The sequence below is a fragment of the Rattus norvegicus genome, chromosome 1 (assembly GCF_021556685.1).
Source record: "Rattus norvegicus strain SHRSP/BbbUtx chromosome 1, alternate assembly SHRSP_T2T, whole genome shotgun sequence".
Lineage (NCBI taxonomy): Eukaryota > Metazoa > Chordata > Mammalia > Rodentia > Muridae > Rattus > Rattus norvegicus.
The window spans coordinates 250,381,291-250,403,197 of NC_141534.1; the positions used below are offsets into that span (position 1 = coordinate 250,381,291).

Sequence of the window (21,907 nt, forward strand, 5' to 3'; positions counted from 1 at the left end):
AGCAAACCAGTGAACTGAGAATAGCACCCCCGTTGAAGGAATCAGAGAAAGAACTGGAAGAGTTTGAAGGGGCTAGAGAACCCATATGTACTACAATGCCAAGCAACCAGAGCTTCCAGGGAGTAAGCCACTACCTAAAGACTATACATGGACTGACCCTGGACTCTGATCTCATAGGTAGCAATGAATATCCTAGTAAGTGCACCAGTGGAAGGGGAAGCCCTGGGTCCTGCTAAGACTGAACCCCCAATGAACTAGATTGCTGGGGGGAGGGCGACAATGGGAGGAGGTTGGGGAGGGGAACAGCCATAAGGAAGAGAAGGGGTGAGGGTGATGTTTGCCCGGAAACCAGGAAAGGGAATAACACTTGAAATGTATATAAGAAATACTTAAGTTAATAAAAAAAATTAAGAGGCATGGGTGTATGGGGGTCACTGAAGATCTTGGTAGTGGACTCCACAATGAGGGCTACAAAGTCTGAAAATGGGTCTGTGGGTCCTTGCAGAACCTTGGTAAGTTTCCCGGAGACTGCCCCTCTATTAGGCAATGCTTTCCAGGCTTTAATGGCTATTTCATTAATCTGGCTATAGACCTGATCTGGATAACCAGTCTGGTCCAGAGCAAATCTGCCTATTCCCAATAGCATGTCAGCGTCCCAATGTCTCTGAGGGTCTGCTCCTGAAGGCAAATTGATGGCAGCTTGAGTGTTAGCATTTTCATAAAGGAAAGATTTCCAATCCAAATATTGACCCGGAGAAAGACAAGCTCTGGATAAACTCACCCAGTCTCCAGGGGTGAGACAGTATCTGCCAAGAGCCTCAATTTGAGTGATAACAAAAGCTGCCTTGACTCCATAGGTTTTGACTGACTCTGCTAATTGCTTTATTGTCTTAAAGTCAACAGGTTCATGATGTTGCTGCCCATTTACATCCAGAAAAACTGGAAAACTCAATCCTAACTCTTTGCATACTTCTGGGCAAAAAGAGTACCTCCTGCAGGCTTCACCATCCTTTGACATTGAAAGTTATACAGAGGTGCAGGGGGTGCCATTGGTATAATTGCTTTCTTATCTAATTCTTTGACTTGTTTCTGCATAGCATAGGCGTGTGGCCAGTCAGGATGATAAATCTCTTTCTCATACAGAGTGGCTTCTTCCTCAAGGTCAACTAAGTCATTATCACTAAGCTCTGAGTCACTAGACATTCCCAAGGTCAATGCCTTTAAGGAGGGATATATTTTCTTTGTCTCTAGGTCCTGATTATTACCTCTGTCTCTGTCTATCCTCTCCTTGGTCTTTTCTGTCTTTTCCTTTACTTCTTTTCCTCCTTTTCTTTTCTTTCCTTCCTTCAAAACTTTCTCTCCTTCTGACATACTCTCTTGTTGCTCTGTAAGGATTTTCTGACCTGTCCTAACAGCTTCTTCACATCGTTTATCTTCTAAACAGGCACGAACCATACACCAAAGCAGCTTTTTCCCTGGTTTAAGCTTGCCGTCTGTAGTTTCCCAATCCAGATCTTTTCCTCACTTGTCCCATGCTCTTAACTTGAGCGATCCTGACACTATAAAACACGGAGCACAATGGTTACATTCATCAAAAAAACTCAACAGGATTTTCTTTTCGATTTTAAGCTTACACTGACCAAGAAGCTCCTGAAGAGCTGACAGGAGTGGGGTGGAGTGTGAGTTTCCCATGCTTTTATGACTTTATTTATGATTGATTTACGAGCAGGGCGAGCTGGCATGTTTATTTACACACGATCTTGTGGCTCATCATTAGTGGGCTCTTCCCAGCAAATGCATTCGTGTCCTGGATGATGGCAATTCAAACAGTAGCAACACCACAACACAAAAAGAGTATAAGGCAAAAGTGCTAGTCCAACCCACAAAGGATCAAATGAGAAAGACAACATTGCTGTGTTCCACAAACCCTTTTGCCTCTAAACCAAGGCTTTCATCGTCTCTGCTTACACCAGAGAACCTTACTTTGTAGCCTTTATACCAAAGCTTTCATCGTCTCTGCTTACTCCAGAAAACCTTATTGTCCCATTAGAGAAATTTTATGATCCCTATTCCCCGGGAGCTTTATGGTCCCTTATTCAGAAGCTAATTGCCCCTTCTGGGAACTTACCGACTTTGCCTGTCCTGAAAACTAAAGACTTCTGAACTCACGAGAAAAGAGAATTTTCTCGGGTCCCCATACTTGGTCACCAGTTGAAGCACCCACCTCGACCAGCAAGGAAGATGCGACACCGTTGGATTCTTCTCAACAGCCTTTATTGCAGGAACACCTCATTCTTGATACGGGGGACTCCAGGGAACAAAGGCACTCGCCTTAAGTACAAAACAGACAGTGGCTGTAAAATTGTCCTCCGGGGATTGGTGGAGTATGAGATACCTTATTAGCATGCATATCACCCTGGCTTTGTAAATGCCAGAGGAAATGCCAAGGACACAGCTAATTGGTTGTAATACCACAAACGACCACTAGATGTCAGCGCCATCTTTAGCCGCTCCCAACATCAGCCAATTATGGGAACAGAATGTTCTGCTTTCAGGCATGTAGTCTTTCCTGTCTACTGGTCTTCAGCTGTTCCTGTGGGCCTGTGTCCTGAGTCCACCAGGCAGGTTGCTTGGAGCAGAAAAGTTGGCCTTACCTGTGGTCCCACGGCTCAAGTTTGCTTGTGGGGGGATGCTTTTGAGCTCTCAGTGAGGGCGGCAACCAGGAGGGCCTGCACCGCCTTTTCTGGTAGCCCCTGTGCACTGGGGTCCCAGATGGCGTTAGGTATTTTCCTCTGGTGTCCGAAATGTGGGCAGAGTGTATTCTCTTCTGGCTTCCCAGGCCTCTCTGCCCCTCTGAATGTTTAGCTCTCCCTCCCATCGGATATGGGTGCAGAGAACTGTTGACTGCGTCCCTTCAGGTCTGGGTGGTGTCTCTGTTTTTGGCTTCTTTATTAAAAAAAAATCAAGTGTCCATAGGTGTGTGTGTTCATTTCTGGACCTTTGATTTGAATCTATTGATCAGCTTGTCTCTTTCTTTACCAATACCATTTTTTCACTATTGCTGGGTAGTATAGCTTGAGGTCAGGGATGGTGATTCCCCCAGAAGTTCTTTTATTGTTTGGGAATGTTTTGCTATCCTGGGTATATTATTTTTTCACATGTATTTTGAGAATTGCTCTTTCAAGATCTTTAAAAAGTCATGTTTGTATTTTGATGGGGATTATATTCAATCTGTAGATTTCTTTTGGTAAGATGGCCATTTTCACTATGTTAATCCTACTTATCCTTGAGCGTGGGAGATATTTCCATCCTCTGATAATTGTCTTCAATATCCTTTTTCAGACACTTAAACTTCTTGTCATATAGACCTTTCAATTTCTTGGTTAGATTTACAAGATATTTTTATTATTCATGGTTATTGAAAAGTGTAGGAAATATCCTAAATTTCTTTCTTGGCCAGTTTATCACTTGTATAAAGAGTTCTTTGAGTTAAATTTGTATCCAGTCACTTTGTTGAAACTGTATGTCAGCTGTAGAAGTTCTCTGATAGAATTTTTGGGGTCACTTATGTATACTATAATATCATCCATAAATGATGACATCTTGAATTCTTCTTTTCCAAGTTGTATCCCCTTGATCTTCTTTAGCTGTCTTATTGCTCTGGATAGGAATACAAGTATTATATTGAATAAATAGTGAGGAGCCTTTCCTATTCCCTGCTTTAATTTTTTCTCCATTTAGCTTGATATTGGCTATTGACTTGCTGTATATACCTTAGATTATGTGTAGGTATGTGCCTTGTATCCCTGATCTCTCTAGTACTTAAAAAATTTTATTAGATATATTTCTTCACTTAAATTTCAAACGTTAGTCCCCTTCCTGGTTTCTTGTGCTGCATAAGCCCCCATTCCCTCCCCTCCCCCATAAGGGTATTCCCCCTATAACTCCCCCATTTTGCCCCCCATATTCCCCTGCACTATGGGTTCAATCTTGGCAGGATCTGGTGCCCCAACAAAGCTATTCTCTGCTATGTATGCAGTTGGAACCCTGGTTCAGTCCATGTATAGTCTTTGTGTAGTGGTTTAGTCCCTGGAAGCTCTGGTTTGTTGGCATTGTTGTTTTTATGGGGCTGTAAGCTCCTTCACCTCTTTTAATACCTCCTCTAATTCCCCCCAAGAGTGTCCTAGTCTCAGTTCGGTGGTTTGCTGCTAGCACTGACTTCTCTATTGGACATGCTCTGGATGTGTCTCTAAGGAGAGATCTATATTCAGTCCCTTTAAGCATGCACTTCTTAGCTTCGTCAATCTTATCTAGTTTTGGTGGCTGTATATATATATATATATATGGGCCACATGTGGGTCAGGCTCTGAATGGCCATTCGTTGGGTCGCTGCTCTAAACTTTGCTTCCATATCCCCTCCTATGGATATTTTTCCCCTTTTAAGAAGGAGGGGGAGCAGCCACATCATGGAGGGGAGTTGGATTTTCAAAGCACCTAAGGAGATGATTGTAAGAATTTTTTATACAGTTTGTTTATATTGTGAACTATATTGATGAATTTTGTTATATCAAGCAATCCCCAAATCCCAGGGATGAAGCCTACTGGATATATTGTTATTATTATTATCATTATTATTATTATTATTATTATTATTATTATTATTATTATTATTGTTGTTGTTGTTGTTGTTGTACTATTATTATTTATTTTCCTTTTAAAAATATTGTATATTTCTTTATTTACATTTCAAATGTTATTCCATTTCCTGATTTCCTGTCCATAATCCATCTATCCCCTTCCACTCCCTTTCTTCTATAAGGGTGTTTCCCTCCCCATCCACCCTCACTTAACGCCACCCCAAAAGCCCCTTACACTGGGGGTCCAACCTTGGCAGGACTAAGGGTTTCTCTTGCCATTGGCGCCCAACAAGGCCATTCTCTGTTACATATACAGGTGGAGACATGGGTCAGTCCATGTGTAGTCTTTGTGTAGTGGTTTAGTCCCTGGAAGTACTGGTTGGTTGGCATTGCTCTTATGGGGTTGCAAGCCACTTCAGCTCTTTCAATCTAATTCCTTCCATGGGGGTCACATTCCCAGTTCAGTGGATTGTTGCTAGCATTCGCCTCTATATTTGACATGCTCTGGCTTTGTCTCTCAGGGAGGATCTATATCCGGTTCCTGTCAGATATATTTCTTCACTTAAATTTTAAACGTTAGTCCCCTTCCTGGTTTCTTGTGCATAAGCTCCCATTCCTTTCTTAGTTTCATGAATCTTTTCTAGTTTGGTGATATATATATATATCTATGAAAGGCTGTTCCTTCAGTTTCTGCCTAAACTTTGCCTCCATATTTTTGGTCATTGCCTCCATATTTTTTGGTCATTATTTTTCTTGAGCTTCATATGGTCCATGGATTGCATCTTGGGTAATTTGAGCTTTTGGGCTAATATCCACTTATCAATGAGTGCATACCAGGTGTGTATTGCTGTGGTTGGGTTACCTCACTCAGGATGATATTTTCTAGTTCAATCCATTAACCCATGAATTTAATAAAATCATTGTATTTGATAGCTGAGTAACATTGCATTGTGTAGATGTACAAAACTTTCTGCATCCATTCCTCTTTTGAAGGACATCTGGGCTCTCTCCAGCTTCTGGCTATTATAAATAAGGCAGCTGTGAACAGAGTGGAGCATGTGTCTTTGTTGAGTGTTGGAGCATCTTTGGGTATATGCCCAGGACTGGTATAGCTGGGTCCTCTGGTAGTGCAATATCCAATTTTCTGAGGAACTTCCAGACTAATTTCCAGAGTGGTTGTACCAGTTTGCAATCCCACCAAAAATAGAGGAGTGTTCTCTATTTCCACATCCTTGCATCTGCTGTCACGTGAGGTTTTTATCTTAGCCATTCTGACTGGTGTGAGGTGGAACCTGAGTGTTGTTTGATTTGCATTTCCTTGATGACTAAGGATGTCAAACATTTCTTTAGGTGCTTCTCAGCCATTCAATACTCCTCAGCTGAGAATTCTTTGTTCAGCTTTCTACTCCATATTTTAATAGGGTTATTTGGCTCTGTGGAGTCTAAGTTCTTTAGTTCTTTTTATATATTGGATATTAGCCCTTTATCAGATGTAGGATTGGTAAGTATCTTTTTTACAACCTGTTGGTTGCTGTTTTATCCTAATGACAGTGTCCTTTGCCTTACAGAAGATTTGCAGTCCATGAGGTCCCATTTGTCAATTCTTCTATTTTTTTTTTCGGAGCTGGGGATCCATTTGTCAATTCTTGATCTTAGAGCATAAGCCATTGGTGTTTTGTTCAGGAAAATTTCCCCAGTGCTCATGTGTTTGAGACTCTCCCCCACTTTTTCTTCTATTAGTTTGAGTGTATCTGGTTTGATATGGAGGTCCTTGATTCACTTGGACTTAAGGTTTGTACAGGGTAATAAGAATGGATCAATCTGCATTCTTCTATATGCTGATCTCCAGTTGAACCAGCACCATACGTTGAAAATGCTATTTTCTTTCCATTGGATGGTTTTAGTTACTTTTCAAAGATCAAGTGACTATAAGTGTGTAGGTTCATTTATAAGTCTTCAATTCTATTCCATAGATCTTCCTGCTGATCTCTTTATCAGTACCATACAGTTTTTTACCACTATTGCTTTATAATAATTCTTGATGCTGGGGGTGGTGATTCCCCCAGTTCTTTTATTGTTGAGTATAATTTTCACTATCTTGGGTGTTTTGTTATTACAAATGAATTTGCACATTGCTATTTCTGTCTCTGAAGAAATGAGTTGGGATTTTGATGGGGATTGCATTGAATATATAGTTGCTTTTGGCAAAATGGCCAATTTTGCTATATTAATCCTGTCAATGCATGAGCATGGGAGGTCTTTCCATCTTCTGAGATCTTTAATTTCTTTCTTCAGAGACTTGAAATATCTTTTCATACAGATTTTTCACTTGCTTGGTTAAAGCCACACTGAGGTATTTTATATTATATGGGACTATTGTGAAGGATGTCATTTTTACTTATTTCTATATCAGCCTATTTTTCCTTGGAGTAGAGGAAATATACTGATTTGTTTGAGTTAATTTTATACCCAGTCATTTTACTGAAGTTGTTTAAGAGGCTTAGTATTTCTCTGGTGAAACTTTGGGGTCACTTAAGTATACTACCATATCATCTTCAAATAGTGATATTTTGACTTCTTCCCTTCCAATTTGTATCCCTTTGACCTCCTTTAATTGTTTGATTGCTCTGGTTAGGATTTTGAGTACTATATTGAATAAATAGGGAGAGAGTTGGCAGCCCTGTCTAGTCCCTGATTTTAGTGGGATTGCTTCAAGTTTCTCTCCACTTAGTTTGATGTTAACTACTGGTTTACTGTATATTGCTTTTCCTATGTTTAGGTATAGGCCTTGAATTCCTAATCTTTCCAGGACATTTAACATGAAGGGATGTTGAATTGTGTCAAATGCTTTTTCAGCATCTAAGGAAATGATCATGTGGTTATTATCCTTGAGTTTGTTTATACAGTGGATTATGTTGTGCTGCATTTCCACATATAGAACCATCCCTGCATCCCTGTGGTGAAGCCTACTTGATCATGATGGATGATGGTTTTGATGTGTACTTGGATTCGGTTTGCAAGAGTTTTTTTTATTAGATATATTTATTTATTTACATTTCAAATGTTATTCCCTTTCCCAGTTTTCTGTGCATAAGCCCCCTTTGCTCCCCATGCATCTCCTTTATCCCCCCATTCCCCTGCACTGTGTGCCAACATTTGCAGGACCAAGGGTTTCCTCTTCCCCTGGTTCCTCAACAAGTCTATTTTCTGCTGCATATGAAGCTGGAGCCCTGGGTCAGTCCATGTATAGTCTTTGGGTAGTGGTTTAGTCCCTGCAAGCTCTGGTTGGTTGGCATTCTTGTTCTTATTGGGTTTTAAGACTTTTCAGCTCTTTGAATCCCTCCCCTGATTTCCCCAAAGGGGGTCCTGTTCTCAGTTCATTGATTTGCTGCTAGCATTGACCTTTGTATTTGACATGCTCTGGAAGTGTCTCTCAGTAGAGATCTATATCTTGTCCCTTTCCGCATGTACTTTTTAGCTTCATCAATCTTATCTAGTTTTGTTGGCTCTCTATATATGGGCAACATGTGGGGCAGGCACTGAATGGCCGTTTCTTCATTCACTGCTCTAAACTTTGTCTCCATATCCCCTCATATGGATATTTTTGTTCCCCCATTAACATTTTGGTCATCCTTCTTCTTGAGCTTCCTGAGGTCTATGGATTGCATCCTGGGCAATTCGAGATTTTGGGCTAATATCCACTTATCAGTTAGTGTATACCAAGTGTGTTTTTCTGTGATTGGGTAACCTCACTCAGGATGGTATTTTCTAATTCATTCCATTTGCGTATGAATTTCATGAAGTGATTTTTTCATAGGTATGTAATACTCCAGTGTGTAGATGTATCACATTTTTTGCATCCATTCTTCTGTTGAAGGGCATCTGCACTTTTTTCTAATTCTTGCTATTATAAATAAGGCTGCTATGAACATAGTGGAGCAGGTGTTTTTATTGTATTTTGGAGCATCTTTTGGGTATATGCCCAGGAGAGGTATAGCTGGGTCTTCAGGTATTTCAATGTCCAATTTTCTGAGCAACCTCCAGACTGATTTCCAGAGTAGCTGTACCAGTTTGCAGCCCCACCAACAATGGAAGAGTGTTCCTCTTTCTCTATATCCTCACCAACATCTCCTGTCACCTGAGGTTTTGATCTTAGCCATTCTGACTGGTGTGAGGTGGAATCTTAGGTTTGTTTTGATCAGTATTTACCTGTTGACTAAGGATGTTGAACATTTTTTAGGTGCTTCTCAGCCATTCGGTATTCCTCAGCTGAGAATTTTTTGTTTAGCCTGTACCCCACTTTTAAATAGGGCTATTTAGCTCTCTGGAGTCTATCTTCTTGTGTTCTTTGTATATTTTGGATATTGGAGTTTTATTAGATGTAGGATTGGTAAAGATCTTTTCTTAGTCTGTTGCTTGCCATTTTGTCCTAATGACAGTGTCCTTTGCCTTACAGAAGCTTTGCAATTTTATGAGGCCCCATTTGTCGATTCTTGATCTTAGAGCATAAGCCATTGGTGTTCTGTTCAGGAAACTTTCCCCAGTCCCATGTTTATGAGGCTTTTCCCCAATTTTTTTCCTCTTAGTTTAGGTGTATCTTGTTTGATGTGGAAGTCCTTTATCCACTTGGACTTAAGCTTTTTACAGAGTGATAAGAATGTATTGATTTGCATTCTTTTTCATTCTCACCTCTACTTGAACCAGCACCATTTTGTTGAAAAAGCTATCTTTTTTCCCATTGCATCATTTTAGCTCCTTTGTCAAAGATCAAGTTACCAGAGGTGTGGGGGATAATTTCTGGGTCTTCAATTCTATTCCAGTGATTTATCTACCTGTCTCTGTACCAATACCATACAGTTCTTACGACCACTGTTCTATAATAGTGCTTGAGGTCAGGGATGGTAATTCCCCCAGAAGGTCTTTTATTGTTGAGTATAGTTTTCTGATGTCCTGGGTTTTTTGTTATTCCAAATGAATTTGCCAATTCTTCTTTCTTTCTTTCTCTATGAAGAATTGAATAGGAATTATGATGGAGATTGCATTGAATCTGTAGATTGCTTTCGGTAAAATTGTCTATAGTTTGGAAAGTATTGGTATGAGGTCTTCTATGAAGGTTTGATAGAATTCTGCACTAAACCCATTTGGTCTTGGGCTCTTATTGGTTGGAAGACTTTTAATAACTGCTTCTATTTCTTTAGGAGTGATAGGATTGTTTAGATGGTTTTACTTTGGTACCTGGTATTTTTCTGGAAAATTGTCCCTTTCTTCCAGATATTCAAAGTTTGTTGATTATAGGCTTTTGTAGTAGCATCTGATGATTTTAATTTTTTTTCAGATTCTGTTGTTATGTCTCTTTTTTATTTCTGATTTTGTTAATTTGGATACACTCCTTGTGCCTTCTGGGTAGTCTGGCCAAGGGATTATTTATCATGATGATTTTCTCAAAGAACCAGCTTCTAGTTTGGTTGATATTTTTGTATAGTCCTTTTTGTTTCTGCTTAGTTGATTTCAGCCCTGAGTTTGATTATTTCCTGCCTTCTACTCCTCTTGGATATATTTACTTCTTTTTGTTCTAGAGCTTTTAGGTGTGCTCTCAAGCTGCTGATATATGCTCTTTCCTGTTTCTTTGTGCAGGCACTCAGAGCTATGAGTCTTTCTCTTAGCTCTGCTTTGATTTTTTTCCCCAACTTTTGGTATGTTGTACCTTCTTTTTCATTAAATTCTTGGAAGTCTTTAATTTCTTTCTTTATTTCTTCCTTAACCAAGTTATCATGGACTAGAGCATTGTTCAACTTCAATGTATATGTGGGCGTTTAGTTGTCATTGTTGTTATTGAAGACCAGCTTTAGTCTTTGGTGATCTGATAGCATGCATGAGATTATTTCTATCTTCCTGTATCTGTTGAGGCCTGTTTTGTGACCAATTGTATGGTCAATTTTGGAGAAGGTACCATGAGGTGTCTAGAAGAATGCATATCCTTTTGTTTTATGATGGAATCTTCTGTAAGTATCGTTTAAGTCCATTTGGTTCATAATTCTGTTAGTTTCTCTATGTTTCTTTTCTGTTTCCATGATCTACCCATTGATGAGAGTGGGATGTTGAAATCTCCTACTATTATTGTGTGAGGTGCAATGTGTGCTTTGATCTTTAGTAAGGTTTCTTTTATGTATGTAGGTGCTCTTTTATTTGGAGCATAGATATTTAGGATTGAGCGTTTATCTTGGTGGATTTTTCCTTTGATGAATATGAAGTGTCCTTCCTTATCTTTTTTGATGACTTTTGGTTGAATGTCGATTTTATTGGATATTTGAATGGCTACTCCAGCTTGCTTTGTCAGACCATTTGATTGGAAAATGATTTTCCAACCATTTTCCTTGAGGTAGTGTCTGTCTTTGTCTCTGAGGTGTGTTTCCTGTATGCAGCAAAATGCGGGGTCTTCTTTATCTATCCAGTATGTAAGTCTATGTCTTTTTATTGGGGAGTTGAGTCCATTGATGTTGCGAGATATTAAGGAATAGTGATTGTTGTTTCCTGTTATTTTCCTACTTAGAGGTCGATTTATGTTTGTGGTCTCTCTGCTCATTTCATTGCAAGGAGATTACTTTCTTGCTTTTTCTGGGGTGTAGTTTCTCCCCCAATTTTGGGCTCTTCCATCTGTTGTTCTTTGAGTGCTGGACTCAAAGAATGATATTATGTAAATTTGTTTTTTTCATGGAGTATCTTGGTTTCTCCATCTATGTTAATTGAGAGTTTGATGGATATAGTAGCCTGGACTGGCATTTTGCTGTCTAAGGGTCTGTATGACATCTGTCCAGGATCTTATGACTTTCACAGTCTCTGGTGAGAAGCCTGGTGTAATTCTGATAGGTCTGCCTTTATATGTTACATGACCTTTCTCCCTGCTTTTAATATCCTTTTTTTTGTTTTGTGCATTTGGTGTTTTGCCTATCATGTGATGGGAGGAATTTCTTTTCTGGTCCAATCTATTTGGAGTTTTGTAGGCTCCTTTTTTGTTAATGGGCATCTCTTTGTTTACATTTGGGAAGGTTTATTTTCTATAATTTTGTTGAAAATATTTGCTGGCTTTTTAAGTTGGGATTCTTCATTCTTCATACCTATTATCCTTCGATTTGATCTTCTCATTGTATCCTGGATTTCCTGGATGTTTTGGGCCATTGTTTTTGGATTTCACATTATCTTTGATGGTTGTTTTGATGTTTTGTGTGGTATCTTCTGCCTCGAGATCCTCTCTTCTATCTCTTGGTGATGCTTGCATCTATGACTCCTGATCTCTTCCCATGGTTTTCTATCGCTAGGGTTGTCTCTCTTTGTGCTTTCTTTATTGTTTCTATTTCCATCTTTAAATCTTGGATGATTTTGTTCAATTCCTCCACCTCTTTGGGTATATTTTCTTGTAATTCTTTAAGAGCTTCTTGTATTTCCTCTTTAACTGCTTCTACTTGTTTACTTGTGTTGTTCTTTATTTCTTTAAGGGAATTTTTATGTCTTTCTTAAAGTCCTCCTCCATCATCATCATCATCATCATCATCATCATCATCATCATCAAATGTTATTTTAAATCTAAATCTTGCTTTTCTGGTGTATTTGGATATCCAGTATTTGCTTTGGTGGGAGAACTGGTCTCTGATGATGCCAAGTAGTCTTGATTTCTGTCACTTAGGATCCTGCACTTCCCTCTCAAGATCAGGTTGCCTGTGGTGTTAGCTTTTCTTGCTGTTTCTGACAGTGGCTTGATCCTCCTGTAGGCCTTTGTGTCAGCACTCCTGTAGAGATGTTTTCCTGTTTTCTTTCAGTTTTTATTTGTTGAGGAATGCCATGATGGCAAAAGCAGAGAACATGTGTTGAATTAATATGTTTGAGTTTTTACTTGTTTGGGCTGTAGCCAATATGTGTATGGAACTGTTGTAACTTTGACTACCAAAAAGTATGTTTGAGAAACATGGGTGACATCAATTTTCCATAAGGTGTTTTATTAGAGGCCTCTTGGGTTGGTGTCCACCATTTGTAAAGTGAGAATGGTTATAAAGGATGCACAGGAAGAGCATGTTTTCATTATCCTTTGGAGTTGAGCCGGGGTGATGTGGGGGAAGCTGGCATGAAGCCGTTTTATATTTGTATGTATGCAAATAGAATTGGTCTGTTTGTTCAATGGAGACCCCACTATTTAGTAGAACTGACTTCATGATGGAAGTACCATTTAGGACAAAAAACTCAGAGCACAGACAATACTACCAGTCAAAATGAAAACAAAACAAACAAAAACTAAAAAACAAAAAACCAAAAAAGGCTTTAGTCATCAAAGTCCAGTTCTGGGAATGTCTCTAAATGTATTATTCTTCCTTTTTGGCTTCCATAATTCTGTTTCTAGCTTTCCATCATTCTTGTTAAGTGAAGTATGTCAATATAGAATATGGTTTTTGTGCTGAAAAGTTTATCATGAGGAAGACTCAGGGCTACTTTGAGATTCCAAACAATTAAAGCAGTTAGCAGATGGCTAACAGGCTTACTGTTGGCTTAAACCTATGTCTAAGCAGTCTTCCTTGGTGGGTACCTTTATGACACCTTCCTTGATGTCTTTCCAAGAAAGACAATTACTCTTCACTGTACTTCCTGATGTTGGAGGATGGATAGTTTGGGCAGCCCTTTGAAAAGTAATGCTGTTTATCTTATTCTATCCTGAAACCATAGCTCAGACCAGTTCTGAGACCAGTTCAGTAAAGGGGAAGGACCAAGGTGAGCTCATGCTGCTTATATACTGATACCTCTGACAGTGATGTGTAGCTCAAGATTTTATTTGCTAACTACAATGATTTTGGTGCAAAATACAATCGGTTAGGACCTATGTCTCTAGCTGTTCCAAATTCTTTGTCCTCAGCTAGTACCCTGAACATTGAGGCCATTAGGATCTCATCAGTTTAAGAGCTTACCAATTTCCAATATAAATTCCAATATAAATTTGTATATAAAGTCTTATGTTTTTTAGTCTAGTAAATGGAACTTTGTTTCTTTGGGATTTTAGGTCAACATGGGTCAGGCAACAAATTCTGGTTATCTTACGCAGGATAAAAGGACAAGATGACTTTTGGTAACCAAAGGTCTAAAGATTATTAAAATAGAACTTTTCTGACCTCCATGTCAGAATACAATGATCTAATTATTAACTAGATTTGAAAGATGATAAGGATCAAACATTTTGATCTCAATGTCAAGTATTAACAAATAATGTAATTATTAACTAAGTTCACGTTTGTTTTAAATAGGATTTAATAAGGTTGATATTGAATCACAGTACACAGTCAGTAAAGGTTGGTAGATGCAATAGAACTGAATGTCTATATGGAGAAAAAAAAGGACAAGATAAGGACTCACACCCTGGCTCTACTACCTATAGTCTCTGTCTGCCTAGCCAACGGACAGAATATGCAAGGCTTACCTTTTAATCCCTGGTGGTAATAATTTTGGCCTAGAAAAAGAAAGTAGAAAAAAATCAGAAGAAATACTGAAGTCAGAATATGTATAATATGATTTATGAAATACTGTATAACATAGTCTTAAAAGACAGTTTTCTGTTTCAAGAGAGCTTATCAATATCTTTTTAGTAATTTAGAACAAATATGATGCCATCTCTACAAATTCAGACTTTGCGTGAGCTTTGCCATTATACTTAGAAAAATAGCTCCAACATACAACAAAGACACATGCTCCACTATGTTCATAGCAGCCTTATTTATAATAGCCAGAAGCTAGAAAGAACCCAGATGCCCTTCAACAGAGGAATGGATACAGAAACTATGGTACATCTACACAATGGAATACTACTCAGCTATCAAAAACAATGACTTTATGAAATTCATAGGCAAATGGATGGAGTTGGAAAATATCATCCGTAATGAGGTAACCCAATCACAGAAAGACACACATGGTATGCACTCAATGATAAGTGAATATTAGCCCAAATGCTCCAATTACCCAAGATGCACAGAACACATGAAACTCAAGAAGGATGACCAAAATGTGGATGCTTCTCTCCTTCTTTAAAAGGGGGACAAGAATACCTTTAAGAGGGGATAGGGAGGCAAAGTTTAGAACTGAGACTGAGGAAACACTTATTCAGAGCCTGCCCCACATGTGGCCTATACATATACAGCCACCAAATTATTTAAAATGGATGAAGCAAAGAAGTACAGGTTGACCGGAACTGGATATAGATCTCTTCTCAGAGACACAGCCAGAATATGACAAATACATAGTCGAATGCCTGCAGCAAACCACTGAACTGAGAACTGGAGCCCCGTTGAAGGAATCAGAGAAAGGACTGAAAAAGCTTATGGGGCTTGAGACCCCATATAAACAACAATGCCAACAAACCAGAGCTTCCAGGGACTAAGCCAGTACCTAAAAACTTTACATGGACTGACCCTGGGCTCCAAATTCATAGGTAGCAATGAATAGCCTAGTAGAGGCACAAGTGGAAGGGGAATCCCTTGTTCTTGCCAGGGCTGAACCCCCACTTAAAGGGATTGTTTGTGGGGAGGGCATTAATGGGGGAAGGGGAACACCCATATAGAAGGGGAGGGGGAGGGGCCAGGGGGATGTTGGCCTGGAAAATGGGAAAGGGAATAACATTTGAAATGTAAATAAGAGACCTGATAAACAGTTCTCTGCACCCAAATCCCATGCGAGGGAGAGCTAAACCTTCAGAGAGGCAGACAAGCCTGGGAAACCAGAAGAGACTGCTCCCTGCACACACATCTCGGACGCCAGAGGAAAAAGCCAAAGACCATCTGGAACCCTGGTGCACTGAAGCTCCCGGAAGGGGCGGCACAGGTCTTCCTGGTTGCTGCCGCTGCAGAGAGCCCCTGGGCAGCACCCCACAAGCGAACCTGAGCCTCGGGACCACAGGTAAGACCAAATTTTCTGCTGCAAGAAAGCTACCTGGTGAGCTTGGGACACACGGAAGCAGAATTTCTCTAGGACCCGGCACGTTCTGTGTTTACCGGAAGTCCCACACCCGCGGATCCCGGCCCGCAGCAGCTCTCTGCTCCCAGACCCGGTGAGAGAGAGACCCAACCGCCTGGTCAGGTGGGCACTCCTGAGGCTGCAGAGCGGAAGAGACCACCAACACTGCTCACCCCTGCCCACATCCCTGGCCCAAGAGGAAACTGTATAAGGCCTCTGGGCTCCCGTGGGGGAGGGCCCAGGAGCAGCAGGACCCCTGCCTGAGACACCGCAGGAACCTGAAAGAAACAGACTGGATAAACAGTTCTCTGCACCCAAATCCTGTGGGAGGGAGAGCTAAACCTTCAGAGAGGCAGACAAGCCTGGGAAACCAGAAGAGACTGCTCCCTGCACACACATCTCGGACGCCAGAGGAAAAAGCCAAAGACCATCTGGAACCCTGGTGCACTGAAGCTCCCGGAAGGGGCGGCACAGGTCTTCCTGGTTGCTGCCGCTGCAGAGAGCCCGTGGGCAGCACCCCACGAGCGAACTTGAGCCTCAGGACCACAGGTAAGACCAAATTTTCTGCTGCAAGAAAGCTGCCTGGTGAACTCAAGACACAGGCCCACAGGAAGAGCTGAAGACCTGTAGAGAGGAAAAACTACACGCCCGAAAGCAGAACACTCTGTCCCCATAACTGACTGAAAGAGAGGAAAACAGGTCTACAGCACTCCTGACACACAGGCTTATAGGACAGTCTAGCCACTGTCAGAAATAGCAGAACAAAGTAACACTAGAGATAATCTGATGGCGAGAGGCAAGCGCAGGAACCCAAGCAACAGAAACCAAGACTACATGGCACCATCGGAGCCCAATTCTCCCATCAAAACAAACATGGAATATCCAAACACACCAGAAAAGCAAGATCTAGTTCCAAAATCATTTTTGATCATGATGCCAGAGGACTTCAAGAAAGACATGAAGAACTCCCTTAGAGAACAAGTAGAAGCCTACAGAGAGGAATCGCAAAAATGCCTGAAAGAATCGCAAAAATCCCTGAAAGAATTCCAGGAAAACATAAATAAACAAGTAGAAGCCCATAGAGAGGAGACACAAAAATCCCTGAAAGAATTCCAGGAAAACACAATCAAACAGTTGAAGGAATTAAAAATGGAAATAGAAGCAATCAAGAAAGAACACATGGAAACAACCCTGGATATAGAAAACCAAAAGAAGAGACAAGGAGCTGTAGATACAAGCTTCACCAACAGAATACAAGAGATGGAAGAGAGAATCTCAGGAGCAGAAGATTCCATAGAAATCATTGACTCAACTGTCAAAGATAATGTAAAGCGGAAAAAGCTACTGGTCCAAAACATACAGGAAATCCCGGACTCAATGAGAAGATCAAACCTAAGGATAATAGGCATAGAAGAGAGTGAAGACTCCCAGCTCAAAGGACCAGTAAATATCTTCAACAAAATCATAGAAGAAAACTACCCTAACCTAAAAAAAGAGATACCCATAGACATACAAGAAGCCTACAGAACTCCAAATAGATTGGACCAGAAAAGAAACACCTCCCGTCACATAATTGTCAAAACACCAAACGCACAAAATAAAGAAAGAATATTAAAAGCAGTAAGGGAAAAAGGTCAAGTAACATATAAAGGGAGACCTATCAGAATCACACCAGACTTCTCGCCAGAAACTATGAAGGCCAGAAGATCCTGGACTGATGTCATACAGACCCTAAGAGAACACAAATGCCAGCCCAGGTTACTGTATCCAGCAAAACTCTCAATTAACATTGATGGAGAAACCAAGATATTCGATGACAAAACCAAATTTACACAATATCTTTCTACAAATCCAGCACTACAATATAAAGGATAATAAATGGTAAAGCCCAACATAAGGAGGCAAGCTATGCCCTAGAAGAAGCAAGAAACTAATCGCCTTGGCAACAAAACAAAGAGAATGAAAGCACACAAACATAACCTCACATCCAAATATGAATATAAAGGGAAACAATAATCACTATTCCTTAATATCTCTCAATATCAATGGCCTCAACTCCCCAATAAAAAGACATAGATTAACAAACTGGATACGCAACGAGGACCCTGCATTCTGCTGCCTACAGGAAACACACCTCAGAGACAAAGACAGACACTACCTCAGAGTGAAAGGCTGGAAAACAACTTTCCAAGCAAATGGCCAGGGGAAGCAAGCTGGAGTAGCCATTCTAATATCAAATAAAATCAATTTCCAACTAAAAGTCATCAAAGAAGATAAGGAAGGACACTTCATATTCATCAAAGGAAAAATCCACCAAGATGAACTCTCAATCCTAAATATCTATGCCCCAAATACAAGGGCACCTACATACGTAAAAGAAACCTTACTAAAGCTCAAAACACACATTGCACCTCACACAATAATAGTGGGAGATTTCAACACCCCACTCTCATCAATGGACAGATCATGGAAATAGAAATTAAACAGTGATGTCGACAGACTAAGAGAAGTCATGAGCCAAATGGACTTAACGGATATTTATAGAACATTCTATCCTAAAGCAAAAGGATATACCTTCTTCTCAGCTCCTCATGGTACTTTCTCCAAAATTGACCATATAATTGGTCAAAAAACGGGCCTCAACAGGTACAGAAAGATAGAAATAATCCCATGCGTGTTATCGGACCACCACGGCCTAAAACTGGTCTTCAATAACAGTAAGGGAAGAATGCCCACATATACATGGAAATTGAACAATGCTCTACTCAATGATAACCTGGTCAAGGAAGAAATAAAGAAAGAAATTAAAAACTTTTTAGAATTTAATGAAAATGAAGATACAACATACCCAAACTTATGGGACACAATGAAAGCTGTGCTAAGAGGAAAACTCATAGCGCTGAGTGCCTGCAGAAAGGAACGGGAAAGAGCATATGTCAGCAGCTTGACAGCACACCTAAAAGCTCTAGAACAAAAAGAAGCAAATACACCCAGGAGGAGTAGAAGGCAGGAAATAATCAAACTCAGAGCTGAAATCAACCAAGTAGAAACAAAAAGGACCATAGAAAGAATCAACAGAACCAAAAGTTGGTTCTTTGAGAAAATCAACAAGATAGATAAACCCTTAGCCAGACTAACGAGAGGACACAGAGAGTGCGTCCAAATTAACAAAATCAGAAATGAAAAGGGAGACATAACTACAGATTCAGAGGAAATTCAAAAAATCATCAGATCTTACTATAAAAACCTATATTCAACAAAATTTGAAAATCTTCAGGAAAGGGACAATTTCCTAGACAGATACCAGGTATTGAACTTAAATCAGGAACAGATAAACCAGTTAAACAACCCATAACTCCTAAGGAAATAGAAGCAGTCATTAAAGGTCTCCCAACCAAAAAGAGCCCAGGTCCAGACGGGTTTAGTGCAGAATTCTATCAAACCTTCATAGAAGACCTCATACCAATATTATCCAAACTATTCCACAAAATTGAAACAGATGGAGCCCTACCGAATTCCTTCTATGAAGCCACAATTACTCTTATACCTAAAACACAAAGACACAACAAAGAAAGAGAACTTCAGACCAATTTCCCTTATGAATATCGACGCAAAAATATTCAATAAAATTCTGGCAAACCGAATTCAAGAGCACATCAAAACAATCATCCACCATGATCAAGTAGGCTTCATCCCAGGCATGCATGGATGGTTTAATATACGGAAAACCATCAACGTGATCCATTATATAAACAAACTGAAAGAACAGAACCACATGATCATTTCATTAGATGCTGAGAAAGCATTTGACAAAATTCAACACCCCTTCATGATAAAAGTCCTGGAAAGAATAGGAATTCAAGGCCCATACCTAAACATAGTAAGAGCCATATACAGCAAACCAGTTGCTAACATTAAACTAAATGGAGAGAAACTTGAAGCAATCCCACTAAAATCAGGGACTAGACAATGCTGCCCACTCTCTCCGTACTTATTCAATATAGTTCTTGAAGTTCTAGCCAGAGCAATCAGACAACAAAAGGAGATCAAGGGGATACAGATCGGAAAAGAAGAGGTCAAAATATCACTATTTGCAGATGACATGATAGTATATTTAAGTGATCCCAAAAGTTCCACCAGAGAACTACTAAAGCTGATAAACAACTTCAGCAAAGTGGCTGGGTATAAAATTAACTCAAATAAATCAGTTGCCTTCCTCTATACAAAAGAGAAACAAGCCGAGAAAGAAATTAGGGAAACGACACCCTTAATAATAGACCCAAATAATATAAAGTACCTCGGTGTGACTTTAACCAAGCAAGTAAAAGATCTGTACAATAAGAACTTCAAGACACTGAGGAAAGAAATTGAAGAAGACCTCAGAAGATGGAAAGATCTCCCATGCTCATAGATTGGCAGGATTAATATAGTAAAAATGGCCATTTTACCAAAAGCAATCTACAGATTCAATGCAATCCCCATCAAAATACCAATCCAGTTCTTCAAAGAGTCAGACAGAACAATTTGCAAATTCATCTGGAATAACAAAAAACCCAGGATAGCTAAAGCTATCTTCAACAATAAAAGGACTTCAGGGGGAATCACTATCCCTGAACTCAAGGAGTTTTACAGAGCAATAGTGATAAAAACTGCATGGTATTGGTACAGAGACAGACAGATAGACCAATGGAATAGAATTGAAGACCCAGAAATGAACCCACACACCTATGGTCACTTGATTTTTGACAAAGGAGCCAAAACCATCCAATGGAAAAAAGATAGCATTTTCAGCAAATGGTGCTGGTTCAACTGGAGGGCAACATGTAGAAGAATGCAGATCGATCCATGCTTATCACCCTGTACAAAGCTTAAGTCCAAGTGGATCAAGGACCTCCACATCAAACCAGACACACTCAAACTAATAGAAGAAAAACTAGGGAAGCATCTGGGTCACATAGGCACTGGAAAAAATTTCCTGAACAAAACACCAATGGCTTATGCTCTAAGATCAAGAATCGACAAATGGGATCTCATAAATCTGCAAAGCTTCTGTAAGGAAAAGGACACTGTGGTTAGGACAAAACGGCAACCAACAGATTGGGAAAAGATCTTTACCAATCCTACAACAGATAGAGGGCTTATATCTAAAATATCCAAAGAACTCAAGAAGTTAGACCGCAGGGAAACAAATAACCCTATTAAAAAATGGGGTTCAGAGCTAAACAAAGAATTCACAGCTGAGGAATGCCGAATGGCTGAGAAACACCTAAAGAAATGTTCAACATGTTTAGTCATAAGGGAAATGCAAATCAAAACAACCCTGAGATTTCACCTCACACCAGTGAGAATGGCTAAGATCAAAAACTCAGGTGACAGCAGATGCTGGCGAGGATGTGGAGAAAGAGGAACACTCCTTTATTGTTGGTGTTATTGCAGACTGGTAAAACCATTCTGGAAATCATTCTGGAGTTTACTCAGAAAATTGGACATTGAACTGCCTGAGGATCCAGCTATACCTCTCTTGGGCATATACCCAAAAGATGCCTCAACATATAAAAGAGACACGTGCTCCACTATGTTCATCGCAGCCTTATTTATAATAGCCAGAAAATGGAAAGAACCCAGATGCCCTTCAACAGAGGAATGTATACAGAAAATGTGGTACATCTACACAATGGAATATTACTCAGCTATCAAAAACAACGAGTTTATGAAATTCGTAGGCAAATGGTTGGAACTGGAAAATATCATCCTGAGTGAGCTAACCCAATCACAGAAAGACATACATGGTATGCACTCATTGATAAGTGGCTATTAGCCCAAATGCTTGAATTACCCTAGATCCCTAGAACAAACGATACTCAAGACGGATGATCAAAATGTGAATGCTTCACTCCTTCTTTAAATGAGGAAAAAGAATACCCTTGGCAGGAAAGGGAGAGGCATAGATTAAAACAGAGACTGAAGGAACACCCATTCAGAGCCTGCCCCACATGTGGCCCATACATATACAGCCACCCAATTAGACAAGATGGATGAAGCAAAGCAGTGCAGACCGACAGGAGCCGGATGTAGATCGCTCCTGAGAGACACAGCCAGAATACAGCAAATACAGAGGCGAATGCCAGCAGCAAACCACTGAACTGAGAATAGGTCCCCTGTTGAAGGAATCAGAGAAAGAACTGGAAGAGCTTGAAGGGGCTCGAGACCCCAAAAGTACAACAATGCCAAGCAACCAGAGCTTCCAGGGACTAAGCCACTACCTAAAAACTATACATGGACTGACCCTG

General features: G+C 40.0%; 1 protein-coding gene across 1 annotated transcript; it reads right to left on the reverse strand.

Annotated features, from left to right (window-relative positions):
• Positions 1 to 394: 394 nt before the first annotated feature.
• LOC148007906 (igE-binding protein-like) lies at positions 395 to 1,018 on the reverse strand. The gene has a single exon (XM_087604308.1). It carries the CDS (start codon positions 1,016 to 1,018, stop codon positions 395 to 397), a length of 624 nt encoding a protein of 207 aa, XP_087460434.1.
• Positions 1,019 to 21,907: the final 20,889 nt, after the last annotated feature.